The sequence below is a fragment of the Dermacentor andersoni genome, chromosome 4 (assembly GCF_023375885.2).
Source record: "Dermacentor andersoni chromosome 4, qqDerAnde1_hic_scaffold, whole genome shotgun sequence".
Classification (NCBI taxonomy): Eukaryota; Metazoa; Arthropoda; class Arachnida; order Ixodida; family Ixodidae; genus Dermacentor; species Dermacentor andersoni.
The window spans coordinates 126,410,083-126,422,678 of NC_092817.1; the positions used below are offsets into that span (position 1 = coordinate 126,410,083).

General features: G+C 42.8%; 1 protein-coding gene across 3 annotated transcripts in view; it reads left to right on the plus strand.

Annotated features, from left to right (window-relative positions):
- LOC126537604 (condensin-2 complex subunit H2-like) overlaps positions 1 to 12,596 on the plus strand; it is a 92,846-nt gene that overhangs the window by 41,173 nt on the left and 39,077 nt on the right. For all 3 annotated transcript variants that reach the window (XM_055074392.2, XM_050184753.3, XM_055074393.2), the window contains 2 exons: positions 1,141 to 1,256; positions 4,729 to 4,783. In XM_055074392.2, the coding sequence (XP_054930367.1) occupies positions 1,141 to 1,256; positions 4,729 to 4,783 (171 nt within the window). The remainder of the gene's footprint in view (positions 1 to 1,140; positions 1,257 to 4,728; positions 4,784 to 12,596) is intronic.

The following is a 12,596-nucleotide window of genomic DNA, read 5'->3' on the forward strand; positions in this document are numbered from 1 at the left end:
TAACGTGTTTACTAGAGAGTGACAGCATTGAGCGACATGGTGTCAGCCCGTCTTCACGTAAAAGAAAGTTCTGTGTCACACTATGAATATTGCAAAGGCACTCTGGTTAAACCTGGAAAGCTCGGGGAATTTGGAAATGTCAACTTGGTAGACACCTTGTTGCCAGAATGCTTAGCCGTGAAGTCACCCTCTGCCTTATATACAAATTCTTCCTTTAGACGTGGCTGCATGACAGTGCGAATTTCGCCTTACACTGTTGAAACTCGAAATAATGAAACTGCTGGGGAGAGCGAAAAATTTCACTTTAACTGGAATTTCGTTGGGGCGAGAATGAGACAAAAAAGACATGAAAATGGCTTGTAAAATAAATCTTTATTGCCAAAGTAGGGAAGCTTACTTTGCCGAGCCTTGCCTGGACACTGCAAAACGGGGTCCATTGCCACACCATCGTCGTACTTGTCAATAAACAAATGAATTGTATCAAAGGCATCTAACACATCCCGCAGGCTTATCTTCTGTTGTTTTGGCCCTTGTTGGTCCTTAGCGTCGTCAGCTTCACATACGTTACTTATGATAGCCTCATTGGTCATCTTATCATGCACAACATCTTCACTGGCGCATACAAACTTGTCGACATTGAGGATATCTGAAACTTTGTTTTCCATGGCACAAAGTTCACCCCATGTCAGCGATGGCGGCACTGCACTGGCAACAGTGTCATCGAGTTGTGCCTTTGGGCAAATTTTCCTTTAGTGCTGCTAGATCAGGGCGTGATGCCTGCCGAGTGGAAATGAAGCCAACATGCTTAAAACAATGTACAATCACAGCCGAACATGTCGCAACCCATGCGGCAGCCACTATCTCAAGCGCCACGAACAAGCCCAAGTCATTGGGATGCTTGACCTGGAGGTTCAGCAGCAGATGCCATGCCTGACTCGTGATAACATCATAACTCTTGCCCAGAAGTGGCCTGTTTAATCAGTTCAGTACTGGGGCAGATTATGTACATCCTAACCCCTTCCTCGTGCTTATGGTATTTCAATTAAATCTGCTGCCAAGCGAGCGGTTGAGAAGGGATGTAATGATTCAGCCTGTTTTTGTGAACTGTGTCCTGCAGAAGCTTGCCATCTCTTGCTGCAGTGTTGACCAAGGAGCTGCAGTTGCGGAAGCAAGGGGAAGTCCTACCGGGAGGGGAGCGGTACCTTCGGCAAACTCTGGAAGCCCTGAAGAAGATGGACAAAGGGAAGGACCAGAGCGTAAGTGCATCCTGCCATCACACACTCTCATTTCACTTCACAGAGAAGGGGCCCCTAAACCAATTCTGATAATTCAAAGAAAAATTGCATGCTGCTTGCCAGCTTTTTTTTGTTCTCTTCTTCACACGTCGTGATGCCAACAGGGTTGTGCTCGTGACGTCAGCATGATAAAAGCTGTGGATTGGTCCGTATACGAAGGACATCAGTTCTAATTCGTGTGCTAGCATGCCTTCGCAGTGCAGATGCGCGCCCACTCTTCCTCATCTGTCGCTTGCCTGTTGTGCACAACAAAATGATGCACCTCATGGATCAAGTTTTGTGACAGCAGCGTGTTGCTGAAAAGAACAAACTTCTAATTAGTGGAAATTGTAAGAGGTATCTTGTGAGTCCTTCACTCTAATAGACATCTTTGTGTGCTTTATTTTAGCCAGTAATCCTTAATCTTTGTTTCATAAATTGCATTTCAGCGGCTCCACATTAGAGGTAACCTAAGAGGGGTTCTACTCAAAAACCATTTTATGGGTATAGTCTCCAGTCCTTTTGGCTAAGAATAATTTTAGTATTTTATGAGTACGTTTCTGCTGTACCATCCTTTCTTACATGATTTTAGAGAAAAATGCAGGTCTACGTAGAAAGCTTTGTTATAGGGAAGCCATAAAGCTTCAGTATATCCAACAAACTGTACTGGGTACAGTGGAGGTGTATGTGAAAGCTTGGGTAGATATTGGAGTGGCAAATGGACTTCTGAAAGGTGCGAGAATTCCTTTCTGCTGTTTTGCTGTCTTTGATGTAAGAGTTGCTTGAATTGGCATAGGTCTCCAAAGGTCGTTCATTTTTTTTCATATATTTTATGTACTTATTTTCAATGAAATTTTAACTTTATTCACTCCCTTAAAAATAACAGGGCGAATCCATGAAATTTAGGAATGTATGTGGAAACATTGCAGTAGCTTTACTCTTATGTTGTGAACATTGCAGGACTTCAACACTGGCTACTGCCTGCCTAGCAGGGTATCAAAGCCTAAGCTGTATTTTGTGCGCAGGTTTCCTAAACATTGAGCTGTCAACCCTTCCGCGCCCTCTCAGCTTTCTTTCACCAGTTCAATGCTGCCAATCGCTCTCGGTGCACCATTTGCACTGATGTGTGTGTGCTCTCGTCACATTCAGTTTCGTATAATGAACCTTCTGTAGCCATTGATCTGTGTCCGGCGTATTTTGTCCGAACAGTGTTGAGACTCGTATGCTGCTTGGCTAGTTAAAGCTATAGCAGCGAGACAGAAGTAGAGCTTGTTCAGTAATGTTACTGTGAAATAGACCAACTTAGTAGGCATGTGTATCACCAACCAAAGAAAAAAAATGAAAAGGTTAAATATTTTATGAGAGAAAGCAATGAGTGATAAAATTAAACAAAATTTAAGAACAAGAAGTAGGCAGCAACTAATTAAAAAACATGATACATTTGTTGTAAATCATAGATAAGAAATTGTTAGGTAAAATATTAACAGAATCCAAGCACTTCATTGAAATTAAAAGCCTTTGGAAAAGGACAGGCAAGTGATTTGTTAACCAAACTTTTCAAAGAGCTGTGACAAGCAACAAGGATGTGTAATTTGGCAGCAACCATTAGCACAGGTTTACTGCATTACAGAGCTGTGTGGGCATGAAGCATCTTTTTAATTGTGGCAGAAGCCGATAGGAATGGAAGAATGTGTCCCTTAGAATCATGTAGGCACAGAAAGCCAGTAGGATGAATTGAAGCTTCTGGAATGAATTTGGGCAGTTTAGTGGACAGGGGGAACATGGCCTTTATTGCCTAGGCCAGTGTTACTCCGACTGTCTGAGAACTAGGGGGGTCTTAGGTAGGTTTCACAGGGGCCCAGTGGGAGAGCTCTAAAGCAACATTATGAACACACACCATTCATCGGAAAAGTGAGTCAGTGGGCAAGGCATCTGCTATGACCTACCTACATGAAGCTGCTTGCTTCAGATCAATTCAGTTCAAACTGTAAATAGGATAAACAAGTTTATTGTTATTAATGTTCCACATTTTCAGCACGAAGCATTAAATTAAGCCCGACCTCTTCTGAGGTCATTTTGTTTGCAGGCTACCAGGGGCATGTAATACTCATAGAATGTTGCCTCCATCCTACCAGAGGTCTCTGCTTACCTAGGCTAAATGTCTTCTGCTCAGAACATCTTGGAGAGCCAGAAGGATCAAGCAAACATCTGCAATCTCTCTTGTGGTCGTGCCGATTCCTTGTGCTTGCTGCCTTGGGGAGCGTCACTGACAGTGACGTAATGCAACGTCTGTTGAGGGAACACACAGCCGTTGCATTGTGTGGAACACCACAGAAGCTGGCAATGCCAGCAACAGCTCGGCGCATGGCACCGCAGCTTCCCAGAGTGTAGACTTGACGCATAGCACGAACAAAGAAGAGAGAGCAACAATGACGTAAGACTCTAGCACTGGCTCGCTTCTTGGGGAAAAAAAAAAAAAAAAGCAGCTCGCATAGTCTAGGCGTCATTCAAATGATTGACCACTGAAGGAACGTTTCACTGGAAAGGACAGAGCTCACTTACAACTGCTGCATTGTGTTGCCCAACAATTATGTTTACTGGACCCTAGCATGCATTATCTTTCTCCAGAAAAAAAAAAAAGGAAGAAATATTGGTGTGCTTGTTAGAAATGAGTAGATAATCGAGGCCACGCAGATTGCACCCCACAGTCATTGGTGACAAGCCTGCCTCACGTAGAGCATTTCCTGCATGTATTTCTGCACATACGGTGAAAAATGCACACTGTACATGCCATGTCTTTGATACGTGTTGTTTGTGTTTGACATAAACAAGCAGTTATTTGGGTTAAGAGTAGTCATCGATTGCAACCCTAACTATCGCTAGGGTTTAAAGGTAGTTCAGTTGTGGCAGACCAGCCTCTGGGCCTTAGCACGATGAAGAGCTCCATGTTCTCTCGTTAACTTTTCGGAATGACGAATTTACGATGCCCAAGTGACTTGCAGGCAAATGAGACTTGCTCACACATTTCGACAGCCAAACGTTTCCATGTTGTTAGGGCCTGGTGCTGGAGGAACAGCCCCAAAATCTGGAATCTATGGCCGAGATGCAGTTATGCATGCAAAATTTTGGGATGCATGGCCTTCCGTATTTGCAGCACTGTCTCGTGGTAATCAGCAGCATAATTGCTCAGATATGGGAATTTGCTGCAGGAGCCAGATTTGGTGGCCAGTTCTTACATAGTTGCCGTTAATAGTTGTTACAGACTTAACTGTTAGTACTAGCAGTATGCAGGAAGTCAGTACACTGAACTGCTCTTACTGACACTTGCAAGTTTTCTGCATATTGCAGTGTCTTGAAACGTCTGTGCTCTGAAGAAAGCCAAAATAGAATAAAACTTTTTCGTCTTCTTTGTTGGACATAAAGTGCCTCATTTATATTTTCTGCATGGTCACAGAAGGATGGATTTGAAGACACAGCCGAGGACGTGGATGACATCGACGACATGCCATGTAAGTGTAACTGTATGTACTACTCATAAAATATCACCATGTATGACTTGATGGCTACCCCTTGAGAAAGTTCTGCATGTAGCCCATGTCTGGCATGATAAAGTGAAGGGTGCACAATGTACAAGTAGAGTGAAGCCCTTACCATTTCCTTATAAATATTAGGGCAAATGCACAAAATTTGCAGATTCTTATGAAAACGTTTCAGTAACATTACTTGAAATTTGTTAATGTTATGGGCTTTTCACTCTCTACTGCCTTGCAGGTTAGCTAACCTTTCGTATGCCCCCTTCCCCTCTCACTTTTTGTTACCGATGCAGTGTTTGCAATCACTCTCACCATTTGCAATGAGTTGTGCCCGTGTACCTCCTGTAGTCATTCAGTTATGTACAAACTGGCTGACACAGCTTACTTGCACTGTGGAGCACAGTCGTAATCAACGGCGTTAGGGAATTGAGCTTTTAGACGTGGCAAGCCCTCTGTTCAGTGCATCCAGTACAGCAAGACTACAGTCAACGACTGATTTTTTGGACATGCCCGATAATTCAGTCGTCTTCGCGGCACCACCACGTACCCCATAGAGTCAGTGTATAAGAACGTCTGAAACTTCAGATGCAAGAACCCTTCGCCATCTGATTTTCCGGACTTTTTGCCATGGTCACAGGTTCGAAACGGCATTAAACAAAGCCACCACCGCTGCCATTTCGATTATCTCGCAGCCTCGAATAAGTGCTCTCGCACGTAGATCCCTGTCAGCCGAAGCCACCATCGCGACAACGATATGCCTGGCTGCTTCGGTGTTTGCTAGCAAGCTTCTTGCTGTTTGGTGCCGTGTTTTTAATTTGAAGAATTCGCCGCTGTCAGCAATGGCACCGACTCCACCTTTGTAATCCTCGCCGATGGCTTCGAAGCTCGTGAAACACGGCACGTTGCATAATGCAGGTTTTTAAAAGTTAGCTTCGCCTCGATACAACAATGTTACGCGGCGAAGCATATGCAGTGTATTGCAGTGAAGCATGCCAAGTGTCGGAAAGGGGCAATAGTCACGGGACACAGTACGTATTCTTTAATTACACACGTGCACACCCACTGTCTTCATTCATAGTACGAACACCGGTACGCCTAAGTGTGCTGGCAGACCTTCAGAGCTATTTAGGACATGCCTGTAGTGATTTGAGCCATTGAGGGCAATAAAAAAGAGATGCATTCATTTTTTAGGGCTGCCTGATTTTTCAAACGCTTTCGTGGCCCTCTAGGGAGTAAAAAAAATTGGACGATGACTGCACTCAGGGGTATACCAAAGGGGAAAACATTGAGTCAAGCTAGCATGGTAGATTAATGTTTCAAAATGAAATTCAGAGATCACCATAGTTTATTGAGAACTGAGCGCTCCTAAAGGGGGACATGGGTTTTAAAATGTATTTTTTGTTAATTTTGGTTCAGTCTAAATGAAGATTCAGACTCGTGATCAGTTTTTCAGTGATATCAAATCTATAAGTTTTATTATATATTGCACTGGTTCAGAAAGTATTAACATTTGAAAACAAATTTAATGCATATTTCTTGCAGGGTTTTTCGGCAATTTCATCTTGCCGAATACAAAACGTAAGTGCATGGCCCCAATGCCAAAGACTTAGCCTAGGGGTGCTGCTATTTTTATTGATTTGAAAGTATTGTCTTGGTAAGAAAACAGACCAACTTGTATTAATGCGATAGCGTTAAGGGCCCCATGGTGCAGAAAACCCGGTGTCGGCTTCGGTGGCATTGTCCGTTAGAGAAAAGTCATCCCAAACCATGCAGGCCCTCCGCGTGGCGCATAGGAATTACTGAAATAATTCAATTTCCTAAAGTAAAGTGTGTTGGAAAATTTGTAGAGTATGACTTACACACAGCCTACAGACATGATAGTGTCGGATAGTAATTCGAATATATGAGAAAACAGTTCTGTTATGTGGAAACTCAAATTTAAACCCCTTTTCCAGCTGCCGTTTGAAGTCTGTCTTAGCCGCTGTGGACGCTAGGGGGGGATACCAAGGTGACCTAGTGAGTGGGTTGTTGTCTGTAACTTAACGGACACGTACTAATGCGTACATGAGTAATTATGAATATCCTAATTATGACGTAGGTAATTATGCAAAATGAATGCCGATTGTGATTGTTGATTGTAAACAAAGTCAATTAATGGATTTGAAAAGAAAGCTTGGTACACATCGGTCTGGGTGGGAATCGAACCTGGGCCTCCAAGTTGCGATACAAGCATGCTTGCCTGACGCCACAGCAGCTCCACGGTTCTGGCTGACTAAAGGTGTGCCTAGTGCGTGCATCATCAGATTTTTTTTTTTTTTTCAGATTTTCGGCTTTTTAGGACCTGCATCCCTTTAACTCTTTCCGTACCGCGCCCATTGGGCATAGTTAGCTCGCTAATGATGGTTTGAAGCGCTGCTTTCGAGACCTTTGGCACTACTCTTGGACATACTGCGGTATCAGACGTGAAGGAGGAGAACTATATTTTTGTTTTCTAAGCAGTTCGCTTTTTTCCCACCAAGCGGTGATTTTTGAACATGCTTTCAACTTTCACGATCATCAAAGTAGAATGTAAAAATGGCGGCCTGCTAATATTGGTTTGAAATGCCGCTTTCGAGACCACACCGCTCATGGACACACTGTGCCATTGGACATAAAGGAGGAGAGCTATATTTTTGTTTTCTAAGCAGTTCTAAACAAAAATGTCCACCTCAGGGAGCGGCCCACGCACTTCGAAAGATCGCAGATGTCATGATTCCGCTGCATCTGCGGCTGATTTTATCGATGGATCAAACAGCAGCCAGTCTCATGATGCTACTTTTTTGGCGGACTTTTGACTCTGAGAGCGATGACGATGCAAACCAGCCCGGAACATCAGCGGCTGAAACTTGGCACACCGAACTGTAGTGCTTGCTTTATTAGTAGTGTGGTTTGCCGGGCCAGTTGGTGCATGGTGAACGTAAAAGGGGTTCCAGCAAGTACGAACGTATACGTGCGGACGTGTCCTGTCTGTTTCTTCTTGCTACTCGCACTTAAATTTTTGTCGTGGAATACCTGTTCAATGAAAATTTTTTATGTTTTTCAGAGGTAGTGCCTATTAGACAGGAATACATTTTGGATGTCTCACAATTTTTGTTACATATTTTTCTTAGTAGTTTCTTTTCTTTACAATCTTTGTTCAATTTTATCCCACAATCTTGATTATGGCAGTTTATATCTTTTTTATGGCATACATCTCGTTAATAAAACTTTTATGCCTGAAAGTGCATTAATTCTGCTTTTTGTGTATGTATTACATCAAATATTGTTTGCAGTAGTTCCTTAAAAAAAAAAAAATCTAGCGTAACCTACAAAAAACACCTATTTCCCCATGGTAGGGAATGAGTTAAAGGCCAACTGCAACATGTAAAAAGTCCAGTTTCAGATAAGTTAGACATACGGTAACCTCTGGGGATAATGTTACGCTTGAAATGTGGGTAGATAATTTTAAGCTTGAAATGTCAATGGGTGTGTCACAAAATGCTCGCAAGAATGATTCTTTTTCATATTGAAACTGAATAAGAAAGGTACCATTACCACTCGCCGGAAGTGACGTATGACAAACTGTAGAGAACCAGCACACGGGTCGTCTGCTTCCTTCCTTGTACCACTCCCGTGTATCACTGAGCAAGTCCTGCACGTCTGCTAGTTGCTTTGCAAGCTGTGCCCATGTCGTTGCATGCCCACTATGTTGTTTTAATTTGAACTTTGAACTTTATTTGTATCTATACAACATACAAATAACAGGGGCATAGACACTTGAAGTATCGCTTGAAGTATTGTTTTCAGAGTCAAGCTGATTTTCTGCATCTGGTTGTCTTCGTTTCGCGAGCACAGCCTCGATGCGTTCTGTCTCCACTCGGAGATGGGCATGACCAAGCTAAAGATGTGGATATAGAAAATATATAGGCAGTTAGCCTATAAGGGAGCATTAGATCTTAGACCAAAAATTAAAAAAATAAAATAATTAGTCTTCGACTTATGGTGCTCAATATTTCTGCATGTATATTTAGTTTTATGTGCTAAGCTTAAGTTGAAACTCTGCCTGGTGTTCTAGGTTAGGAAGAGCAGTAAGGTTGGTCTCATTGCATTTCTTGACTCATGCAGAAGCCATTGATGCCTTGTTAAGGGAAATCGGAAGAACTAATATTTTGCAAACCTCATTTTCGAAATAAGTGCATGAATTAGCATGCATGTACAAATTTTAAGAACCATAACTTAACCCTTTGAGGGTAAATTTTTTTTTGCCAAATGTGACCCTGTAGGGTTGAATTTTTTTATTGCGGACTTAAAATCTTTCGACTTGCGTATTTTGGAACAAAATTACTGCACTTCTTTAGAGTAACTGTAAAATGACGAAAATATATTTTCTGTAGGTAAAGAGGTATTATTTATTCACAAGTCCAGATGGCCTTGCACAAATATTTATATTGAAGGGACAATAAAAACAAATATTAAGTCAAGCTTAAGTGATAAATGAGTGTTCGAGAAACACTAAGGTGTCAATATTATTGCAAACAGAGCCTTCATAATCGAGAAATTGAGGTAAATGCAGGACATGATTAGAGACTCCCCCGGGACATTCAAGTACTTGCTCGATGACGGAAGCACTCCTCAGTTAAATTCTGTCACTAGTACTCAACCACCTGTTGCAAAAGAACAACCTTGTGTTATATTATAACATGAAATAAAATGCTACTTGTCCATTTCTATTTCATTTTTAGAAAAAAGAACTCATTGCAATTACCCTTGACAACGACGCGCGCGGTCGAAAGGTTTTGTTTTCGCTCGACTCCGCGCCACCCATGCTTTCGCGTTTCAGTAGTTTCGTTATTGCATAGGGCTCTGCTGATTTTGCTGGCTTGCGAAACTCGCACAAACTGCACGTAGCAGAGAATTCAACTTCCATGTGATGTTGCGGGATGCCCGAATGGTCTACGCACGCCACTTGACCAAAAAGCAGCTGCAGTGGCGAATCCACCACCCTATCTTGGCTTGGCACCGCCGCCTGTTGGGCGCCGTTTTACTCACCGACAGCAGCAAAGGGTGGTGATGGCGTATGCAACGTCACCACTCCCCCGGTTGGGTGGCGGGAGATTTGAATTTCAAAAAAAGCTATTCGGACCCTCCAGATGCAATTTTCTCGTAAACTAAGTCTTTCCTTGTCACGAAACAAGCGTTGTGAGGTTTCTGGAATGGTACCTAAACAGTCCACGCCGGCTTAGTATTTGCCTTTAGTGTCCCTTTAAGAATAAAAATGTAGGTACACTGAAATAGATATATTCTGATTTTGTACTTGGGCAGCAGTCTTCATTGGATGAATCACTGCTTGACTCACTTGCAGCGGAGCAACCAGCGTTGCACGCCCATAGCATAATCGAACCATGTATGTGAGCGCACACAAGAAAATTATATGGTTGTGCACCCGACAGAAAAATCACACGAGTCAGAAACTTGCACTAATTCTTTGTCGCATTGCCAACGAGCGGCAATCAGCTTTCATGAGTATTGAGAGAAGAAACAGGCATGGCAGCATTGTTTGTAAATAGCAGTACCTGACTGTGAGCAGATGTAATCGCACCCCTGTCAGCAATAAACAAGCAAACATCGAGCACTGATTCTTAAAACCAGAGAGACATCAATTTTAACGAGTGCAATGAACAAAAACAACTTGCAAAACAAAACAAAACAAAACCTAACCGCTGCATGCCGCTGCGTGCATGGATGCCTGAGTGGATGCTGAAACGCCAGCGTGAAGAAGCCATGGAATGAAAACCAAGAGACTACGGAGCAAAAAAAAATTCCTTTAGCCACACAGTATGGCAGCACTAGCTAGGCAAGAAAGAGTTGAGAAGTTAGCGTGCTTTTCATACATAAGATTGGGGCCGTAAATATATGGCATCGATCATATGGGACATGTTTACGCCTTTGACTCTCAAAGGGTTAAAGGGCCCCTAATCAACCCTAAGGCTGAAAATTTTTTGTGTAGTGGTAGTTGTGTATGAGTTGCAGTGAACATGTAGCCGCAAAAGTTTTTGAGAATGATGCCGTCAAAACAGAGTTGCAGGTATTTTATGATCAAGCATGCAGCCACTGCTTGCATCTCCCTCTCCTTTGTGTCTCCCCTTTTGAGCAGTCTCTTCTCCTCGCAATGTTCTTTTCTAAACTCCTCTAAATGGCACGTGGACAATATGTCATTACCAACGTCATGCTCGCATTTCTTTTTTCTTGTTTCTAAGCACCATGCACATCCTGTTACTCTTGTTTTTTGGCTACCCATTGTCACTGCCATGCCAAAACATGCCCTGTGCTCCTGCGAAGCAGTGCTGCGATAGACCCTATGCTGCAAATGATATCATACGCGACCACCGCCCATTTTGTTTACAATACGTTATTGGAGGCTCGACAACCCACTGCACATACAGAAAGAAGCAAGTGCCAGCAAATGGACGAAGGATATCCGCCAGTGCTTTGCCAGATCTGCAACATGATACTGTACCACTGTGTTTAGCAGAGATACCGTTTGCAGGGTGAACATCATCAGCACCTCCAAGAAAGATTACAGCGGAAGCATCGTGTCGGTGTGGAAACGGACTTGCATTATGTCTTTCTCTCCCTCTTTTTCTTCCTTCTTTTCTTTTTTTAAACTTTCGTAAATGTGTACTTGAAACACCAGTGATGTTGCACTGCAAATCGCAAACTGAAACACATGTGGGCACATGCATGCTACTCTGCATGCATGTGCATACATGCATGCATGCATGCATCAGCTGCATGGAGGCTCGCTAGCAGATGGACCGGAAGTTGTAGGTCCTTGTAGGCTGACAATTTGACAGTGTTTACCTTGTTGATGTTACTTGGAGCACCCTGTTGGCATCATAATGTGCGAAGAGGCACCAAAAAGGCCAGGAGAAAAGCATGGGATCACTTACTGAATTTGTGGCGTCCCCGCACTGTGTAGCTTTGCTGCATTCACCAAAGATTATCGTCATGGCATTCAGTACATGATGTGGGTGCTTATTTAAAATGTGTAAGTAAATGTTCGAGGTTCTTTGAGGCCCTGTAAATAGTAAAGATAAAGAAAGATATAAAGATATAAAAGAATTCTTGGTCTGCGACCCAACCATCTCCCTAAGTGATAAAATGATGTAATGGTAGAACAGGAGAGGCAGTAACGAGGTCAGTTAGTAGGAAAGGCTGAAGGGATGTCCGAATGTAACCCCCCTTACTCAATGCCTTTCAGTGGGCCTGTAAGGTATTATGAATAAATAAATAATATTGAGGATGGCAGCGATGAATAATGAAGTAAAACTTCATCAGTGGCTCTGAAATCTTGAATAAATGTTTGTGTAGTCTGTAGCCAGTGTTTACATTTCGTATACATTATTTACAATGTTGTCTGTGGTTTTAGCAGGTACAGTCACCAGCCTGAAGTGTAAGAGTCAGTCCCTGCCAAGATATTGAAAATTAAAATGACTGTATTGCACAAGTAAATGGCAGTACATTCTCCTTTGAATGTGATGCAAGTCGGCTGTTGTTTCTGCTTCCTACTGTACACGCTACCGTTTGCCGCAAGTTACAGTAGAACCTCGTTCATACGCTTTGGAAAAAAATGCAAGAAAAGAATTTGTACTAGCCGGGTAAATGTGCGATCCAAAGTCACTAATTCATTTCGTAGACTCAACTGTAGCTGACATCTATGTAATACAAAGCGTTGCGCTAACTCTTGCTGCACAAGTTGCTGACGTGCGCT